This window comes from Leptinotarsa decemlineata, unplaced genomic scaffold, assembly GCF_025532065.1.
Source record: "Leptinotarsa decemlineata unplaced genomic scaffold, Ldec_3_MD MMD2_P_RNA_scaffold_1, whole genome shotgun sequence".
Taxonomy (NCBI): Eukaryota; Metazoa; Arthropoda; class Insecta; order Coleoptera; family Chrysomelidae; genus Leptinotarsa; species Leptinotarsa decemlineata.
This window is the reverse complement of record NW_027412523.1, coordinates 1,734,978-1,756,990: the sequence shown is the minus strand read 5'-3', so window position 1 is coordinate 1,756,990 and position 22,013 is coordinate 1,734,978. Positions and strand designations below refer to the sequence as shown.

Sequence of the window (22,013 nt, the reverse complement as noted above, 5' to 3'; positions counted from 1 at the left end):
TCATATTAATTGAGATTCCGAAGTATTCAGTTTGTTTCGTCTAACATTGTACATTCACAAAGTGAACCAGATGCTGTTCATGAGGTTGGAATGTCTTGGGAAGATTTCTGAGTAAGTATCGAAATTTATTAGTTTTTGCTATAAACTTAAACACACTACAAATAGTGAAAATCTTATTTTGGATTTGGTTCACTTGAAAATTATACTACATTATTTATATGACATCTAGATCAGAGATGTTGCTGATACTTTTTTTAACATCTACTCTTGTGAATGGGAATGAAAAAATGAAGCCTTTCTGAATAGTGTGAACAAATGTTTAGCACTCACATATGTGAATGGTAACTGAAAATCCTAATATTATTTCTGTACACAGAAAATTACATATGCTCATGACAGTTCCCAGCGAACTGAGAATCACATGTTAGAAGACATGGAACTTGCAATTTCTCAACGCCCATAAATTTTGAGGTTGCTGTTTCAACAAAGTTAGGGTTGAATTAATCGTGTTGAATGTAACGGTGATTAGCAAAGGTCTGTACTTTCCGACATTGATAATATTACTTTGAACATTTGTATGGTCGTGTAACCATACCCTTAAATCAGACTTTCGAACATGATTAATTTTTAAGAAATATATTTCTTGAATTCCCAATCAAAAGACAATCTTGGTTGAATTTGATCTGGTCATAAAGAACTAATCATCTGAATATTTTATAAAAACCTGCTAACTTATGCTGTTTTTTTTTAATCTTTCTCCCCACTTTTCTGAATTGCTGATGAAGATTTTTTGAATGAAGTTCATTTGGCCAGATGAAGAACTGAACATTTCAAGAAGGTAAGTTACAAATTGTTGTATTTCATTTGTTTGGATGTGATTAACAATATTGCTTGGAGGAAAAGTGTGACAAGAAAAGAAATGAATGAAATACACAGTTTTATTGAGGTTACAAAAACCAGTCAATATTAATATAAAATTATAACCCAAAATTTCTCAGGTGAGTCGATAGAAGTATAAAGAAACAAGTTTATAAAAGATAAAAATCCAACTGTTTAAAATAAACAAATTAATGTGAACCAAAATGGAAATAGAATAAACAATTGTGCTACAGAAAAATTGAATTATGTAGACTAAGATCACACATGCTGCACTTGATGCTTGTGTTTCAGTTCATAAACCTTGAGCTGGAAATATACAGTACAATGTTTGCCCATTGTCAAATATCTTCTAAGGATATGATAAGTATAACAGCTATTAACTTCCTCTGGGTGTTCATTCAACAATGATCTATTTCAGAAGCAGACAAAACACAAAGCACTACAGAAAAATCCTCAGGCGCTCTAAGAGCGGTGTCTGTGCGAAAGTAACGATTCACATCAAGGTATGTGAATCGTTATGGTATGTTTAGGGGCAGAAAATAGTTTACAAAACTGCAGAGTCGGGCAGATGTTCATTCAAAAGAAGTACCTCTAGTTCTGTAGACAAGCCCCATTTTCATAGCAGACATTACAATGTGGTAACTCGATGTAACTGCATCTCTCTTTCAATATCAATTATAAGTGATTATAATAAATCGAAAATTCTGACAAAGTCAGATCTCTGAGATAAGCTACTTTGACCAAAGGATATAGAGTTCCGAAATTACTGTAGAAATTCCAAAACATTTTGAAGAGCAGAAAGAAAACACATGCCCGTTTCGCTTTTCAAGTTGGCACCATCAAGAGATAATTAAAAATAAATCTTAGTGCTATGTTGGAGTTTTATAATACTCTGTTCAAAAAATGAGGTGGAAATATTTATTTATTCATCAATTTTTATTTTGTCGTTGTCCCTTCCAAAGTAATCCCCCCCATATATAATACACAGCGTTTTTTCCAATTTTCGAAGCTGTTCTGATATGCACTTTTGGTATGTCCTTGAGCTCTCAGCGATTCGGTTTTCATCTCCTCAACCGTCGCAAAAATGCCGTCTCGTCAATCTTGGGAGCAGGAAAAGGTCACAGGGGGTCAAATCTGGTGAATACGATGACTGAAGCATGATTACGGTGTTGCTTTTGACCAAAAAATTACGAACAAGCCACGACGAGTGAGCAGGTGTATTATTGTGATGTAAAAGCCATTACTTTTTTCCACAATACCAAACAATTGTTTCGTATTGCTTCTCGTAAGCGGCGCATAACTTCGAGATAGTACTCCTTATTGACTGTACGAGCAAAACTTTGACATTCGATCGTACTTGGCGTGCTTCTTTTGGTCTTGGCTCTACTGGACGCTTCCATTGGGACGATTGAACTTTGGTTTCGATGTCACAACACAGGATTCGTCATCAGTTGTGACCCTTTTAAGTAAATCTGGATCGTCGTTGACGTCATTCAACAATTCCTGAGCGATGTTCAGGCGACAGTTTTTTTTGGTTAAAATTCTGCAATTTTGGAACACACTCCCCTTCAGCCCAACATTTCCGAAAAAATTACATGGCATCCTCAACAACATTTTTCTTACTAAGAGTACAATTACTGCATTCCCCTATCAACACTTCAAATGGTTTCAAGAACTTATTTTTATTTTTTATGCAAAATTTGATGCAAATTCTTTTATCAATTTTTTTATAGCAGAAAATCTCCGGTCAAGCGCTAAAACACTTCTAATTTTTATGCCTATCACCAACAAACTAAACAGCTGAAACTGTGTTCGAGACGAGTGTACCAACATAAAAAATAAAAAAATCTCTAATCGAATGTATGTAGCCCGCGAAATTTGAACATAAACCTAATTTTTTTGTTTACATGAGACAAATACAACGGTAGAAGGGTCGGGAGAGTCTTGTAGAACGTTATAAGACGCCTACATTATTCAGGATCAGGGCCATAGCGAAAAGAAAAAACAGGATGGGAGGGAATCTAAATTTTCCCAACTTTCGAAACAATGAAACATTTTCTTACTTAGCTATCCAAAGATTGCCTGAAAGCTTATGACCGTTAGGAAATGCACATGGCGACGGCCCTGTTCAGGAGAGCAATAAGTAAGTCATGTTTGATTCGATTAAAGAAATGTGACGTCCATGAGTACAAGTATGCACATTTTCATATTATGTAGTATCAGCAGAGGCCAACGAAGATTTCAGAAAGGCAGTAGGAGGTATAACTGTGAATGGAAACCAGAAAATGTTACTTTTGGTAACACTGTGGTAACACTCATATTTTGATGTTGTCTTCATTATAAGGAATATATTATAGTTGTATTTCGTTTATTTTATGTATAACAATGTTGTATAAATGCTTCACACAGATATATACGTATGGGAATATTCGTATATCCTGTAGTTTTTTATGTATAGGTATGTTACTGATGTTATAAATACATTTTATTTTATTTAAGGTGAAAATAGTATTCAAGTTTCAATTATGAATTGTATTTATTACTGATACTGAAATTGATGTTATCAAAACGTAGCATTAGGAAAAGCTCTGTAGACACATACTCGAGTCTCTATATCCAAACCTGCCCCAAGCTGCGAAAATTTCAACTGAAAATGGGAGTCGATTTGCATCCTTTGAAACTTTTTTCGAATCTCCTTACGATAATTGATGCCCATTTACTGAATAGGAGTCAATATAAATTGTTTACCAATTCGAATTCGACATCCTCAAAAAATACATAAGAAGTAATTTTGGAGAAACCCGAAAACTGTTTCGTACTATTAATAAAAAATGTATCACGTACGCCACTAAAGGTAAAACTTCTACATGTAATCTGGTTTCCATTCATACCATTGGTAAGAAGGGCTGATTTAACAAAAAAAATGAAGTATTTCATCAGTTTGGACTTCCATTGTCTAATATTATATAAATTGATTTGAAATCCCTGAAAAAAATTACAAGAGATTAACCGAAAATAACAATTTTTTAAACAAAAAACTGAAATTACAAAGAAATAACATACAAGCTACAACCAAAAAAATTGAAATATTATTAAAAGCTGAAAATTGAAAATATTATTAACAAAAATATAGGTCATTCGAGTGCTTTCACCTATCCCCTCTCTCGCTTCATTGGTTTTAGCTGGAGATGACCGTTTGGCGAGAGTTGGTCGTTTTTCGCTTGTTTAGAGGTTTCCATTTGTTACGTATTTCTACGCTAGAATGACTAAATGCGTTGTTGGACAACATATACGCGGCTTCTTTGAATTTTCTCCTAAACCAGTGTTCCTCTTTGTGGATGATTTCAGCTTGAGCTCACTTGATATTATGTTGATGAGTCCAAACATGCTCTGCTATTCCGGATTTGTTTTTTTCCTCGCTGTGTGTGTTTCTTGTGCTCAGCAATGCGAACTTTCAATGACCTCTTAGTTTCACCGATGTATGATTCTCCGCACTCGCAGGGTATCCGGTAAATGCAATTCTTGGCATCGCAGTCCGCGTTCTTCAGGGATTTCAAATCAATTTATATTATATTAAACAATGGAAGTCCGAACTGATGAAGTACACCACGAAACATTGTCAACCACCTTCAAAAAAATTAAGTATTAGTTTTACTGAGAAAATAACCGATTTAGGAGTTATATAATTACTTTTATTGTAAAAAACGATTTCCAACCTTTTATTTGATTGATTTTAGGGCTCTTCCAAAATCATTTCGTTCCATGGGGTGTTTGGGATGCCTGATTCCGCATTTGAGTAATATATTCTATATCATTTACTTTAATCAAATATTGTGTTTAATGTTTTCCTCTATGCAACTGAGACTTGCAGTAAACCACTGAAGTCAACACCACATCAAATCGAAATCTGTTTCTCAGTTAATCAGCTGTCGCCACCATACGAACGACGAATCTCAGAAGTTGAAAAACTTGTGCGAGCTAGGTACTAACGAGGTCTCACCTTTTAACGTGTGATTCCTAACACGGTTGCAGAATCATCCCAGCTTCAACCAGATAAATTCTCTCGAGAGGCGGGATTCGAACCCACGGCCTTCCGCGCACTACCACCGCGGCCAATTCCACAACTATGTCTACATATTATGTATTCCTAACTTTAGTTTCGCCTTAAATTTTGATAGATTTTTTTGGCCATTCACCTTGATTGACTGATTCATCAATTTCTCCTCGTCTCGCCTTCTCACCAGTTTACTCCTTCTTTTTTCGTTCATGTTCTTCCATTTCATCTTCTTTCTTCCTTCTTTTCTTTTGTTTTTCGATGTCTTCTTTTCATTTTTTTTTCGATGTCTTCTTTTCATTCCTTGTTCTAGTTATTTTAGCAACCTCTCTTGGTCTTCTTCCATTTCTTATTTTCCTGATTCTTCCTTTCCATTTTTCATTCTCGCCTTATAACTCCTATACCTATTCATCATATTGTACCATTTTAATTTTTTTCATATTTTATTAAAAGTACCAAGCAAAAAGTATATGTAGCTAGTGTTATTTGAAGATGGTGAAGCATTCAAAAGATAATATAACCAGTTTTGAGGAAACGTCAAATCACTCCTTCATACCACCGAAATATTAACTTCGGACCCACCCTGTTAGTACGTTTTGTCTATATTTTCGTGTTACACTCAAGAAACTAGCACAGACCTTTTCACTATATAATGCATATTTTTTTATTGAAGGGGCCTCATTGGGGTAAAAATAAACTGATAGAATTCTCAATATCAACAGTACACAACTTAACGTTGAAGCATGCACAAGTTTTTTCATTATAGGTACGGAGCCTTCTACCCCCATGCAGCCACGCCAATGTGTTGCCTTACCAGGTATAAAGTATTGCAGATAAAAACAAATATAAACGAATAATCTCATAAAAACATTAATTGTTGGAAACCAAAACCAGTTATTGGCATTATTCCGTTGGATTTCAACATCTACCTCTCTGTAAATCATTTTTTTAATCAGCTCAAATCTCGGCTGTTGATTTTATTGATTTTTTCGCTCCCATACCTGTAATCCTCCCCTATCCCTTGATCGAATAGAGCGCGGGTATTCTCTTAGAAAGTCGTCTCAATTGACTGGAAGGCTGTAGAAAATATGCGCCTCCGAATTAAATAAATTATAAATATAAGTATTTGAAAAGAAAATCGGTTACGAGTAGAAAAGGACGACCAATTGTTTATTTTCCTTGAGGACGAATTCTATTGGTTGTGCATTTTTGGCGGGTAGCGAAAGCGACCTCATCGGAACGCTTTGGAACGATCGGCATAGCTGTCTTGTGTGTCTGTTTGGTAAGTCGATTTATTTACTACTTCCTTATTTAATATAAAATCAGAGGAATTTATTGGGATTGTGTCGAATTATTACCAGATATTAGTTTTTTCACTCGAATTTAAGGTGGTGTTGTTTTGCATCTCCGTAATATACTTTTGGCGCAATTAATTAAACAACATTCATATCGAATTTATTTGCCAGCCATGGCCGACATGATTTCATGCTTCTCGAATAAGTTGGTTTGGTTTCGATGTTTGAAAATTAATTTCGCTGAAAGTATTTGTTGGTTCTTGACGATTTTTGTCTCAATATTTAGCTAATTTTTTTATCTTCACTTTGAGATATTGTTTTCTGCGTTACTTGTGGTATAAACAGCGGAAAATATTAGGGTGTTGGCGAGAATTTTAATATTGTATTATTTTAAGCATTTGAGAATGGCGCGCGCGGCATTTGTTCCTTTCGAATGACGCCGTGTTAGAAATTGATGAATAAATGTTACGAGAAGCTTTATTGTTCCTTACTTCAAGTAAATAACTCTACAATCTGTATTTTAGACTTCGATGGCATTTTTATACAGATTGATACGGTCTGACAGGAACCCATTTTCCATTTTTTATGCTTATCTTCCAACTTTGCTTGACTGGTTCTTGAACAAAATTTGGGAAACATGGATGAATGGAACGCTTACATTTAACAAACTTTATATAGAGAGGGTATTGATTTTTCTTAAGTCTAATTTTCGATTGTTCACTGCATATACATCCAGTTTAAATTTTTTTCGTATGATTTCACCTAATTAAGAGCTGTTTATTCATTTTAAGCAGTAGAATTATCAAGTGAAATGATATGGATGATAAAAAATAACTGAATACGGGATGCGTGGTAAGCAAAATAACAGCAACGCCATATGAAGTAGTTTATGGTGTTGACATTATTGCTTGACGCGCCGTGTAGATGTCCTTTTCTTTTTTCATCAATTAATTTCAATTTCGAGGTCGAACGTAAATCGTTTTCAAGGGAGATGAAGGATTATTTTAGGTGAACATTCACTGAACTGGAAATTTCGGTAGGATCGTTAAATAAATTAATGAAGTCCAAATAGAAATATTTATAGTCATTGAACTAATCTGTATACACATAATTGAATATCTTTATCCATGTAATAGATTTCAAATGACCCCTTAGAAAAGTCCAAAGTAGTCAAGTCCGGCGAGCGAGCTGGTCACTCTGTTTGCATCATTTTGACCAATCAACTTATCAAGATATCTGTTGTTTATTTTTGCTTACTTGCTCTGCTCAATGTGGTGGGGCTCTTTCCTACTGATAATTCAACTTATTTTCGTTTTTCAATTTGCGCATCGACTCAAAGTAGAGCTTTGACCGTTGCAGCGTCGCCTTTGATAATGTCTGCCGCAGTACCAGACGAAACGTCAGGTATAAAAACCTGCAGATCACGGCTAATAAACCCGGAAATATTGCACAGTTTGCCAGACATTGGCCGGGAAAGCCTACACACTATGTTAAGTTATTTTAATATGTGACTTTTATACTCCATATCAATCTTTTGATTTATTTTCATAAAAGAACTATTTCTATTTTATCTAAGTCATTCCACTGTATGTAAGTTACGATATGGTTTGATGTGGAAATTTCTGACTAAAAATTGTAATGATCAAGTAATAATTTTATTAGGCGATAATGTTTATATGATTCAACCTTTTTCCAGTATTTCCCATAAAAACTTTAGCACAAAATGTCTGATGACGCTTCTCCCCCTCCGGCGAAACGTGGCCGAAAATCAAATGCCGAAAAAGCAGCAGCCGAAAAGAATGACAAAGCAGTAGAATCTAAGAAAAGGGCGAAAAAGGTAAGAATATTTTACTTCTGATATGAAGAATAGTTTTTAACTGAGTTGTTCGTAATTTTAATATTATATTTGTGAGTTTTCCTTGAATTCATTTGATAGATATTTTCTGTTATCTCTTCAGAATTATTGGGTTTCAGAAAAACCTTTGATTTCATTAAAAATTTTATTAGTAGGAAAACCTTCTGACGAATCAAAATCTACTTTTATGAAATAATCACATAGAATAGAATAGAATTTATCCATCATTAAAATATCATACACATATAACATATACATTACTGGTACAATATTTATCAGACTAGTCACATAAACTGAAGAAAAAGCAGTTTATGCATTCAAATCTAAAAATTCTTCATAACAATCAGTACTTTAGTCATTAACTTCATTAATGGAATTCCAAGTTTAGGTACTTGGATGTGGGATTTTTGAACTTTTCTTTATAATATTTTTTTCTGTTTCTCCAACACATTTTTTACTGATTCATTGCAATGTAATTTCTGTAATAAATAAATTATCAACTGTTCATCTACAATATCAATGCATATATTTTGGACGTTTGTTTGAAGGTGATTGACAATGTTTCGTGATGAATTTCACTAGTTCGGACTTCCATTGTCTACTATATAAAATGATTTGAAATCCCTGAAACAAGTAAAAAAGAATAATTAAAAAAGAATAGCTGAAAATAACAATTATATTAAGCAACAATAAACCTGAAATGAAATGATAGTGCAATAACCTACTAGTAAAAATATAATAATTGAATAAATAAAAATTAAAGGAATGAAAAAAGAAAATAATAAAAATAAAAAAGTGTAGAGATTCCAAGTCACGTTAGTTCACGACGTTTCGATTGTTGGTATCTACAATCGTCTTCGGGTGATGACCACGTTTCGATTGTTGGTATCTACAATCGTCTTCAGGTGATGACTGTTATTTTCAGCTATTCTTTTTTAATTATTCTTTTTTACTTGTTTCAGGGATTTCAAATCATTTTATATAGTAGACAATGGAAGTCCGAACTAGTGAAATATATTTTGGAATTAGTAAATATCAAACCATGTTGACCTTGATTCATGTGATTTTTTATTTAAAATCAATGAGCTCTAGCTCAACTCTGCTCAAATTTTCAATCAATGTCAAAAAACTGTTTTTCCAGCGAATTTCAATCTAGAGTCCTTGAAGCAAATACAGGTTTTTGTTATAGAAAACACTATAGCACTAATGACATTCTTGGTAACTACACATACAGTTCTCTAGAATAATGGTTGTCATAAAGTTGAGATAATCTAATACAGGTAAAAATTCTATATAGTTTTAATAGTTTGCATTACGAATCCACTTCAGTATAACTATGGTTTACGTGTTTATTAGAATATATGGTACTATAGTATCATACCGTTATTTAAATGGTTTTCTACATTTCAACTAAAAAAATAGTGGTCATTAAAAAAAGATCTACTTCTCCAAATGTTGAAGAGATTTCATGAATAAAAAATGTAGGTCAATCATCACAGATTGATCTACATAGCAGTAAAGCAGGACTTCACTATGTTTAACGTAGTGGCTACTGAATTTCACCTTTTAGGTTACCAATTAGGTGTAAATGAATGTAAAACACATTTATTTCGTTTTCCATGCTGTTCTAATTCAAAAATAATATTATAATATAGAAATAGGAAGAAAGATCTATCAAAAACAACAACTATCCTACGTGTATTGAATTAGAACACCCTCACTTTGTTGTAAATTTTTGTAAAATGTATTATTTTCTTAGGAAACAAAAGAAGTTGAAGAGGATGGTGCATCTGCAGTGAAAAGAGGCAGGGGCAGGCCAAAGGGCACCACAAAAAAGAAGGCAGTAGCAAAACCCAAACCTAAAGCAGCAGGTAATAATACATTCCGTATTCTCCCAGCTTGGTATTTTCCCATACCCCATTTTTTGTGAGAATAGGGCTATAAAAAGGGTGCCCATTATACCACCTTTTTTGTTGACGCTCACAAGTAATAAATGTTCTCATGAATAATTTGATCCTTGACAATATCCTTGTTCTTAAAGGACGTGGACGTGGCAGACCAAAGAAAAAGGATGAGGAACCCAAAGACTCCGAAGAAGAAGAGGGTGAGGAAAATGAGGAAGGAGAGGAAGAAGATGATTAAACTAGTTTAGTTTAAGGACAAATGGATTCACGTCAACCTTAGAGTCTCGGTTGTTATTTACTTTGTATATTATTTCGAGGTCATGTTCATTTCTAGAATAATCATTCCACATGTTTCGTGCCATCACTTTGAAATCATCCTATGTTTATTTAAGTTTTATAGGGTTGACTGTCCTACAATAAATTAGTTTGTAAGTTATGTAATTAATATCCTAGATATTTATATTGAAATTAGTCTGAATTTGTGTTTTCGTGTCTTGTAAGATCATCTGATCACTGTCTATCCATGAAATCTGGTTCAATAAACTTCTAAATTTTCAGATGATTGTATTTTTCATGCATTTACTTGTCCTGCATTTTTCTTAATTGAAGTAACTCTTTCAAAGCAGTTGTGGGAAAGTGAACTATTTGTATTATAATTGATGATTTCTGTTTATTTTCTGGTTGTTATGTAAATCTGTGAGATACATTCATAAAGTACAAATATTGGTTACACCAAAATTAACACAGACACATTGGACAAATAACAAGAGATGTGTTGAAGTCATTGGAAGGCAAGGTATAATAAAAACAGATATTCCTTGGTTTTAATTTTGAATGAATTTTTTCACATATAGTCAGTGGGCATACTTAAAGACTGGCTATAAATCAAATTATTCAAGAACAATTCGTTCAGGCCAGTCTCAACTCCCTGCACAATAGGTTAATGGACTGACACCTATCAGAAAACAACTACTCCCCTGGCTAATACCACGAAGGGCGTTGAATTATATTCGACAGGTGTCAGTGCAGGATTCTTCACAGAAGTTATTCCTGCATATGCTGTTGGCGATACAACTGCTGCAATAGATTTTCAATTATTGGAACACACTTGCAGACCGGTTTCGGGCTGTTTGGCCACTCGTCAGTGCAAGGTAGTCTATATCATTAAAATTAAGTCGATTATTTTCGATAATTGAAAATCGAATTCCGTCAGAGTATCATTCCTCGAACTAAGCTGAAGCATACAACAAACAACAGGTTTGTCGTCGCCCCATCTGCCTGTGAGCGAGGTAACCAACTGCATATCCGAAATTTGCCCAATTCTTCGAATAAGGAAAGAAAACTTTCACATATAGTCAGTCACATTCAGACTAATACATTCAATACAGACATTCAATACAATTGATAGAAATCAGTACATTGTTGCGACATTTCTCGACCTTAAAAGGGCATTTGAAACAATTGATCGAAATATTCTACTTGAAAAATTAAAATATTATGGGATATCAGGGATTGTTTTCGATTGGATTCAAAGTTACTTATTCAACAGAAGATAAAAAACTAAATTTGGAAAAGAATTGTCAGATGAACTTATAATTGAGAGTGGCATACCCCAGGGTAGTGTGTTAGGTCCATTGCTTTTTATTATTTACCTAAATGATATTAATCACATATCTGGATCACACTGTATAAATCTTTTTGCAGATGATACATTGGTTTATTGTATACATGAAAATTTGGATCAGGCAATTGTTGAAATGAATAGGTCTTTAAATAGCATTGAAACATATTTATTTATTAATAAACTGAAACTAAATGTCAATAAAACAAAAAGTATGATTTTGACATCATCTTATAAGTATGATCAAATTGTTTGGGCAAATGCTGTTATAAATATTAATAATGTTAGCATTGAAATTGTGACTGAAATAAAATATTTGGGTTTCATAATTGATAAAAATTTAAAACTAAATAGTCATGCTGATTTTATTTGTAAAAAAATATCCAAGAAACTTTTTTTTCTCTCTCGTATATGTAAAAAAGTGTCTATGTATGCTAGGTTGACTATTTTTAAAAGCCTAATACAACCTCATTTTGATTATTGTACTACATTACTTTTTCTACTTGGTAAAAATAAAATAGCGCAATTGCAAAAGCTTCAAAATCGGGGCATGCGATTAATATTGGGATGTAGCCGTTACTCAGCAATTAAATCGATGTTACAGTGTCTAAACTGGTTTTCAGTTGAAGAACGTATATTATATATGACTATGATCTTTATATTTAAGCTGCATAAAGGATTGCTACCCAATTACTTTCAAAAATTCTTATTGAGAAATAATGAAGTTCATGATTACAATACGAGAAGAAATAACAATTTTTACATTAATAAAACTAACACTAAATTTGGAATGAATAGTATATTTCATAAAGGCTTAAACGAATTTAATAAACTACCACAATTTGTAAAAGAATCTAATTCAATAAACCAATTTAAGTCATCATTAAAGAAGTATATTAGTGACAGCTCATTATGATATTTGTAATTTTTTTTTATTTTTTAATGTGAACTAACCTAATAACCTAATAATCTATAGATATGTATGTATATTTGGTTTTCCTTGAAAGGAACTTTAAAATGTTACTATATTTAAATAGTTAAGGTCGTGAGATATTTTTGAATTTGTAATTTTTCTTTTTTTTTTGTATAGGTATTAGGCTTGCCTACTTAATAAATAAAAATACAATACAATACTAATTTCAATTGAACGAATTGTTCTTAGATAATTTGATTTATAGCCAGTCTTCAAGTATGCCCACTGATTATATGTGAAAGTTTTCTTTCCTTATACGAGGAATTGGGCAAATTTCGGATATGCAGTTGGTTACCTCGTTCACAGGCAGATGGGGCGACGACAAACCTGTTGTTTGTTGTATGCTTCAGCTTAGTTCGACGGAATTTGATTTTCAATTATAGGAAATCATCGACTTTATGTTGATGATATACACTACCTTGCACTGACGAGTGGCCAAACAGCCCGAAACAGGTCTGCAAGTGTGTTCCAATAATTGAAAATCTATTGGGGCACTTGTATCGCCAACAGCATATGCAGGAATATAATTCGGATATAATTCAACGCCCTTCGTGGTATTAGCCAGGGGAGTAGTTGTTTTCTGATAGGTGTCAGTCCATTAACCTACTGTGTAGGGAGTTGAGACTGGCCTGAATGAATTGTTCTTAGATAATTTGATTTTGAATGAATGCTTGTTTAAAATGGATTTCAGTTCAACCAGGAGATAATTTAGCAATTTGATGGCTCTATACTCAGCTTCCATTTCAAATGAAGCGAATCTAAAGAGTGATATTCCCAAAATTGGATGAACGCCCATTCATGTCCCTTTCTGTGTATATGTCCATATTCCTTGCAAAAAGATGGAGGTTATTCTCAACAACTAGAAAAATTATCTATTAATGTGAATTGAGGGAATTGGCAGTCCCAAGTTTGAAGAAAAGTGGTCTGCACCATTCCAGATAACCTGGTCCTGTCATAGAAGCGCATTGTAAGGAATACAATGCACTTTCATGCCACAAAAGCTTTTATAGCATATTAGGATCTCCCCAAAAGGTCAATCCATAGCTTAGAATTGACTATAAATGTCAATTGACTATAATTGTCAACTGAACCTCTCAATTGATGAATTGCATAGCATATTATGTTCAGCTTTCCCAAAGAATTTGAAACGTGCCTTTCAACAGCAGATTTTGACCCAAGTTCAACTAGAACATTGAGATCTGGTTGAAGTTTGTTACTAAATTGAACTTGAATTGTTTCATCAACATTCAGGCAAAGGTTGTTACAAGGACACCAGTCTAACATCTCATTTGCCAACTTTGTTGCATCTACTGAGAGATTTATAACATCCTTGGTTGCTATCAAGCAAGACGTATCACCAGCAGTTTGATGAACTGATGGTGAGGATGAACTCTGAGGTATGTGATTGACATATATCACAAAAAACACCAACAGAGGGCCCAAAATGGATCCTTGGGGAACACCCAAATTGATATTTGTAGTGTCTTTTGTCTTTGACAAGTGCTTGAACTAATGTAACGTCAAAAGTTCTTAACGGTTCATAAATCACATTCTGATCTTCTAGTGAACATTTTTTAGAAAGTCAGTAGAAACCACAGTAAGGAAACATAACATTTTTTTATGGTAGGTATATTTTAATAACTATATTTTGTTCATTAAGGAAGGCCCAGTATATGTTTCATTTGCAATGCAATAAATGCTCAATTTATCTAAAACAGATGTAGATAATATCATCACTCCAGCTCATATCACTGTTGTTTACCAAGTCTTGTTCTTTCTTGTCCTTGGAGAGGCTCAATGAACTGCATATTATAGCAACCATTCTTTTTGGAAGCTAACCTAAATGATGAAGGATATTCGAATTTGCTGAATAATGTCAAGCAGTAACCCCTAGTTTATGATAATGCAAGGTAAGGTAAGGTAATGTAATGCAGAGAGGTAAGGTAAGGTATCCATTTTTTAACGTTCACGAAAAAGTAAAGTATGAAGAATTGCCATAGTGATTATAGGTTTTGGTAATTTTTAGGTTGGCAGGAATGCATAAACAAATATTGACATTACATTTCATTTCCATAATCTTGACAGCAGCAATCATTCATATGAAATAAATAATAACTTTCATTTGTATAATATTATGGAAGACGCATATTTTATATCTTTAATAGAACAATACTTTATGATAAACAAAAAAAATTAAAACAAATTAATGAAGGAGAAGGCATGGCAGGTGACTGCCAAAATAATAGGGCTACCAGAGAAGCAATGTCAAAGCTATATTGGGGCTGAAATTTTTCACAGAACACCGCAAATTTCCTTAATGATTTTATGGGTTGTGGTCTCTCCCAAATGGTATGCCCATGCCTCCGACTGTTGTGAAGTTTCTTGCTATAAATAACTGAACAATTTTGTTCGATATATATTTACAATTTCAACAATTCACTTTACTGGAGTGTTATAGCCAATTTCTCTTCTGGAGATATCGATCCATATATTTTTTTCAACAATGAAAGCGCTAACAATTTCACTAAATGTTCAAAACATATTTTGTTCATTCTTGTGTACACCTGAGTCTTTCTGCTTCTCAGAATGGGTCTAACATTAAACCTCCTCTTTTTTTGTTTCTTTCTCTTGAGTAAAAGATATACACTTACCATCGACACGATCGTGAACATTTTTGTATTTATATCCATCAAAAGAAAAATCAAATTTCACAATGTGACGTTTACGTTTATCTGGGGACATTGCCTTTACACCATTCGGATATATCCGTCAAAGTTCTTAGTATAGCGCTTTCTGATTGGTCGGATGTAAAAATGCAACGCAGAAAGTCGAAAATAGCCGACTTGGTAGGTACTTTGCGTTACTTTGTCGGTAACGACTTTACCTTACCTCTCTGCCTTACCTTACATTTTATCTAGAACGCAAGTGTGTTTTCTCAATGCTTCAATTTTCTTACCTTACCTTACCTCGTTACCTTGCGTTATTATAAACTAGGGGTAACAACGCCATCCAGTTCCTCGATTATAAATCTCCGTTTCATATGGGCATGGTTGAAGTCAAGAGTCTGCATGGCGCAACCAACCACTCGGATAATCGACAGGATGAAAGACAGTCTGTGATTATTTGAAATGGACAAATCATCTTCAGGGTTGTGGATAAGAACTTAGCACCATGCAGTAGGTGCTAAGTAGTTTTTTCTAAAAGTAAGTGTTGAGCCCATCCGGCCCTGGAGCGTCAACATTTCTCGTACACACTCTTGAAGGTTTTCGGGTTGGGTATGGTTTTTTGGGTTCAGACTCTCACTCTTTAAAATTTGTATCCTCTCAAATCACTGCTGTTGGTAAGTAAGAATTCTTGATTCAAAGTGTACCTCTTTGTAATCATCTTATCCTCCATCTTGTGTATACGCTATTCAAGTTTCAGAAATGGGAACGTCCCAAACCATCTTTTACGATGGGAGGTGTGCATGTCAATGTTAATTTGCTTCGCCTGTTAACATTTTATTCAGGAATATCATGAACCTATATACATCTTTCAGTCCCAAGTTTTGAACTTGTACACAGAAGAGGTTTCCAATACACGCTCCTTAGACATTGAATTATGGTAGTGAAGTGTCCGATCTGCTTGCAAAGCACTTTTCATCAGTTTACACAACTCAGAATCTAAATCCTCATTTGAATGATATTGAATTTGAATCAAAACTTAACGTCTCCTCTAATCACATTTCAATTCCAACTATTAACGAGAAATCATCTAATCTTGACATAAAGAAAGGTCCAGGTCCTGACATTATTCCACCCATTTTACTTAGAAATTGCAGCTTCGTTTTGTCTCGCTCTTCTTCCCTTTTTCAATAAGTCTATCCAGTCGAGTGTATTTCCAGATTATTGGAAACAATCTTATGTCACTCCAATATACAAATCGGATACTAAGTCAGACGTTAACAATTACCGACCAATATCTGTTCTTAGTACAATTCCCAAGATATTGGAGAACAGCATAACTGAACAACAATATGGTGTTTGTGCTGGGAAATCGACCGAATTAAACCTAGTTACCTATTCCCACTTCCTGTCGAAAGAAGGGTGGAATATTGCAAATGGGTTCTACACAATAATGTGCAGCCAAATAATGAGTTTTTGAAAACAATTGTATTCTCAGATGAGTCAAGATTCACCAATCTTGGTTTCTTCAATAGACAGAATACCCGATATTGGGCACAAGAAAATCAGAATTCGTTTCGGCAGGGAAATTTCCAAGAACGGTTTGGATTTTATTGTCTGGCTGGGTTAGGATTGGCCCTATAATATTTGATGGTCCTTTGAGTGGTGATAGATACCTAGGTTTTCTCAGAAATGAAATTGAAAGATATTTAGAAGATTTACTACACAATCTGGCAAATCGACTGTTTTTTCAGCAGGATGGAGCACCTCCCCATAATAGTAGGATAGTGACGAAGTACCTTCGTGATATATTTTGGAAGCAATGGATTGGAACACATGGTCCTATTAGGTGGCCTGATAGATCACCCGACTTAACCCCGTTGGACAATTTCATTTGGGGTCACTTGAAAAAATATTGTCTACGCAACTTCCCCAACAACCCGCGAGGACCTGGAAGTACGAGTTAGACAAGCCATTCAGAATATAACGCCTCAACAATTGGTCAGTGTGATTCAAAATACCGCGAAACGAGCTCGAAAATGCCTGGATGTTGACGGTCTACATTTCAATCAATCAATCAATCAAAATATGCTTTATTATCAAAGAATAACATTTTGTTGATAAAGCCTGTATAAATAAAATAAATTAAATTAAATTATATGAATAACATTTGGATAATTATTTACTTAGTATACATAGTATACGTAGTCACTACTTTATAAAATTGAATTGTTAAAAAGCAATCAGTCACTCATTTTAAATTTAAAATATAATAAACAATAGTAGGTATTTGATATCAAAATGTAAAGTTTTGGTATATTTATTATTAGTCTATTATATCCGCATAATATTCTTCCAAACTATAATAGGTTCTATCGGAAAGAACTCTTTTTACAGCTTTTCTGAAGCCAGTGTTGGACTGTATATTTTTGATATAATTTGGAAGGTGGTTGTACATCTTGCAGCCATTATATATAATGGAGCCCTTATCTAGAGTGGAATATGGTAAAGGTAGTTTGATATGGTCACTTTGGCGGGTGGCATATCTACTATCTGTAATGAAATTTTGTTTATGTTTATAAATGAGACACACTGTTTCAAGTATAAATATACACACTACCGTGAGAAGGTTATGTTGCTTGAAGTGAACTCTACACGAATCGCGAAATTTTAATTTACAGAGGTATCTCAGGGCTCTTTTTTGTAAAACAAAAACACTTTGAAGAACATTTCCACTGCACACTCCCCAGAATGGGATACCATATCGCAAATGTGACTCTATCAAGGAGTAGTATACTGACTTTGCGATTGTGTAACCTAGTTCGTTTGCAGCAATTTTTACAGCGTAACAACAACCAGAGGACAATTTTTCATTCAGGATTTTGACATGTTCATTAAATTTGAGACCGTTGTCAATGTATAGTCCTAAAAATTTAGAAAACACACTGTTTTCAATGATCTGGTGGTTGATAGAAATATCAGACACTGTGCATTTGAAGGACACTATCTTGGTTTTTAATATATTGAAGGATAAAAGGTTTGAGTCGCACCACTCTTTAACCTTTATTATATCTGAATTGATGACCTGTTGAAGATCGGCTTCCTTATCTTTATGCCATAGTATGGTGGTATCATCGGCGAATAGTGTGAAACTTCCTGAAATGTCAAGCATCGTCAAGTCATTGGCATATAGTAAAAACAAAATTGGACCCAAGACTGATCCTTGCGGAACACCACATTGTATATTACGTAAGCTTGACATTGTTTTTGTTTTTACTACTTGTGTGCGGCCAGATAAATATGTCGTAAACCATGAATGTGCCTTATTTCTAGATCCGTAATGGTGAAGCTTTCGCAGCAGTATCTCATGATTCACACAGTCAAAAGCTTTCGATAAATCACAAAACACAGCCGCCGCAACTTCCCCATCATTGATTCCAGTATATATTTCATATAAAAGTGAAAAAATTGCATCATTTGTGTTCTTATTGCACTGAAATCCAAACTGTTTGATGCTCAATATATAACACGCCTGCAAAAAGTCAAACATTCTTTCTTAACGAGTCGATGATTTTGGCTAACGTAGGAATGAGTGAAATGGGCCTAAAATTCCTAAGAGAGCTCACTTCACCACCTTTATAGATCTGTATGACAATTGATGTTTTGAGAAACTCTGGAAATATCCTTCCTACCATCTACCACGTATAGATGGTTCAGAGCATTATCTGGATGATTTTCAAAGATCCTAACAGAAATATCATCAAATCCTATTGCGGTTTTATTTTTAATTGTATGTAACGTTTCTTTCAATTCATCAATATTAGTGTCATACAAGATTAGGTTTTCATTAACATTGACGTTTGGTAGATTTATTAGTGGATCATAAGCTACGGGTATATTTTTTGTCAATTCATCTGCAACTGAAGTATAATACTCATTTAATGTGTTCGGATTCAACTCCAAATCTACTTTCTTTTTGGGTTTTTTTCCTACAAGATCATTTACTATCTTCCAACTCTCCTTTGATTTGTTGGTGGAACTGTCAATGCGATTTTTATAATAATTTTCCTTTGCTAACTTTATCAACTTTCGATATACTGATCTGTACCTATTGTAGTAGTTATGGAAAGAATCTGCTGTTAGAATCAACTGTTATGATTTATTTGTGTATTTTAAAAAAGTTTTGTTTCTTAAATGAATTACAATATGAGAAAATGAGTATCTAAGTTTTATTCCATACAACGATGTTGATTCGTTGTGTTGACTTATTGTATAACAATATTAATTCTTTTCACGTTCATGTCTCTCTAGAAAAATAAACCGAGCGTCTTAACACTTAAAATATCAAGTATAGGGTATCATTGGATTCAGAAAATTGTGTAGATTTCAAAAATGTAATAATATACAGGGTGTTCTCGGTGAAAATAAAACGTTGATAAGATTTCCGGAAAAACCGGAAGTTGAAAAAAATCTCACATTACCGCAAAAAGTGCCTCTTTGCAAGCATAATTAATATTAATAGTTCCGTGAAAATAGGTGAGAAAATTAAGAAAAAAAGGGAGGTGTACCATAAGTCTGTGTCACACGGTATATATATATGACAAAAAAAAAAACAAAATTCACAATTAAGTTAATATACTTTTTGACTTCATAGAAATTCAGTAATTTATTTCTATTACAACTTTTTCATCTAAGTAATGTTCTCCACAAACATATATAATAAACAATTCCGTTCGTTAAATGGTCATAAATTTCATTCTTGCGTGTTTCCGTGTTCAGTTTCTTCTTCCATGCATGGAAAGTGTGCCCATTTTTAATGAAATTAGTATTTTATCATACTACTTGTACTAATTACTCAATTTTTATAATCTTTCATCACTGTTCATAAATTACTGAACATTTTAACAATTCGGTATGACGATATTTGAAGAATTTATAGTTCCCACTATTTAAAATTGATATTGTAACACTCTGTTTTTTGTTTTCTTGAATAACAAATTGTCAAACTTCAACTCAGTCGTGTCTATGAAATAATTACGCTTTTTACATAATCAATCAACGTATTTTGATTTTTTTTATTCGACTAATTTAGTGTACCGCATATTTCATCTATCATCTGTAGCAAATTTCATATCTCGGTTTCCAATACATTGCATCATTTTCATTCTCCCATAACTACTATATCTAGAAGCGTTAATAATGTTCCTAGTGTATATATATTTTTTCCAACGTTCAAACAATTCAAAATAGATATTCTTCGTTTCATTCATTTTTATTACTATATGTATAATTATCATATTTCTAATTGTATATACACCTGTGAATGGGCTTTTGGTCCTGCTTATATATTGAATAAATAAATAAATAAATAAATTGGGGCAAGACAAAAAACAGGACGTCGATAGACAGTGTTATGGGCCTGACTTGGGAAGCGATTTTCTTATTTTTGGTGAACGTACAAGTTCATTCACCAAGTTCTCCATAGTAAATTTACGTGATACATTTGAGATTTTCTTCATTCAAGGTAATTTTTTATCATTAACTTCATAGGAATTAATTAGCATCGCCAGAGCCAAAATGAAATAAGAGTTGAAGTCAGCGGCGTATAAGGTGGGGGTATCTTAGCAGCATTTGTCGATTTGTCGATCTGGTTTACATGTTTCTGAGTATTTGTCAGCAAAATAATTTGTCAAAGTGAAAAATTCAAGAATTGTAGTTTATTTACTGTATAATGAAAAATGCTTCTGGATTCCAGTGGCTGTGGTATATAAGAAGTAATATCATTTATATTCTCTCGTTAAAATGCGCCCTTTAAATAATTTTGTATTAATTTTGTTATTTAAGCTGAAAGTTGATGAAAAAAAAAACCGACAAGTGGCTAAACTACTACAGCTGATTCGCTATTTAGTAGCGATTTTACTAACAGCAATAAAAATCTGCTATTCGCTCATGAATCGACGGCAGACATGACTGACAGGAGTACCTATAACAAGCAAGTAAAGGGATTTCTGTGATGTCATAAATGAAAGCAATCTGAACCTGTTTTTCAATAACTGCTATTAATTAATACTCTCAATGTCAATAAAACGAAAGCAATGATAATTACAACAAAACATAAACATAATTCAGTTGACAAAACATCTATAAGTATAAATATTTACAATCAAAAAAAATTAATTATTGAGGAATTCAAATATTTAGGGTTCATCGTGGATCAAACACTGAATATGAAAAAACATTTCAATTATGTCCGCAATAAAATTGCCAAGAAACTATTATTCTTTGGCCGTGTAAACAGTTGCTTACCGTTTCAGACTTCCATTACAGTTTTCAAATCATTCAACCACATTTCGATTACTGCAGTACTTCACTATCACAACTTGATGCAAATTGATTGTCTATATTGCAAAAATTACAGAATAGATTCATGCGCCTAATTTTAAGATGTAAATACACCAACTACAAAATGGTATTAATCTTCAAAATATTGTCCGGTAATGCACCCTCATATTTTGACCAATTTATTGTTTTTCATCACCAAATTCATAATTACTCCACTAGAGGGAATTCTAATTTATATGTACCTCGTTTGAACTTTACACGATCCATGAACTCCTTATTCCATAAAGAACTATTGGATTACAATAACCTCCCGCTTGAGGTAAAACAAAGTGAATCTATTATGACATTCAAAAAAGGACTTACTATAGTAATTTGAAGAAACAACATCCACATTAACATTGATATTATAATAACATATTTACCTAGT

At 33.4% G+C, this 22,013-nt stretch overlaps 1 protein-coding gene across 1 annotated transcript; it reads left to right on the top strand.

The window, feature by feature from the left end:
• The first annotated feature begins 6,097 nt into the window (after positions 1–6,097).
• On the top strand, positions 6,098–10,544 carry LOC111506010 (uncharacterized). Its single transcript, XM_023160924.2, has 4 exons — positions 6,098–6,215; positions 7,925–8,065; positions 9,843–9,954; positions 10,125–10,544. The coding sequence occupies exons 2-4, from the start codon at positions 7,952–7,954 to the stop codon at positions 10,223–10,225; spliced, it is 327 nt and encodes a 108-aa protein (XP_023016692.1). The 5' UTR covers positions 6,098–6,215; positions 7,925–7,951; the 3' UTR covers positions 10,226–10,544.
• Positions 10,545–22,013: the final 11,469 nt, after the last annotated feature.

Coding starts and splice junctions, on each gene's coding strand:
- LOC111506010 (XM_023160924.2), top strand. CDS start 7,952: ATGTCTGATGACGCTTCTCCCCCTCCGGCGAAACGTGGCCGAAAATCA. Junction 8,066..9,842: donor CTAAGAAAAGGGCGAAAAAG/GTAAGAATATTT, acceptor TTATTTTCTTAG/GAAACAAAAGAAGTTGAAGA. Junction 9,955..10,124: donor ACCCAAACCTAAAGCAGCAG/GTAATAATACAT, acceptor TTGTTCTTAAAG/GACGTGGACGTGGCAGACCA.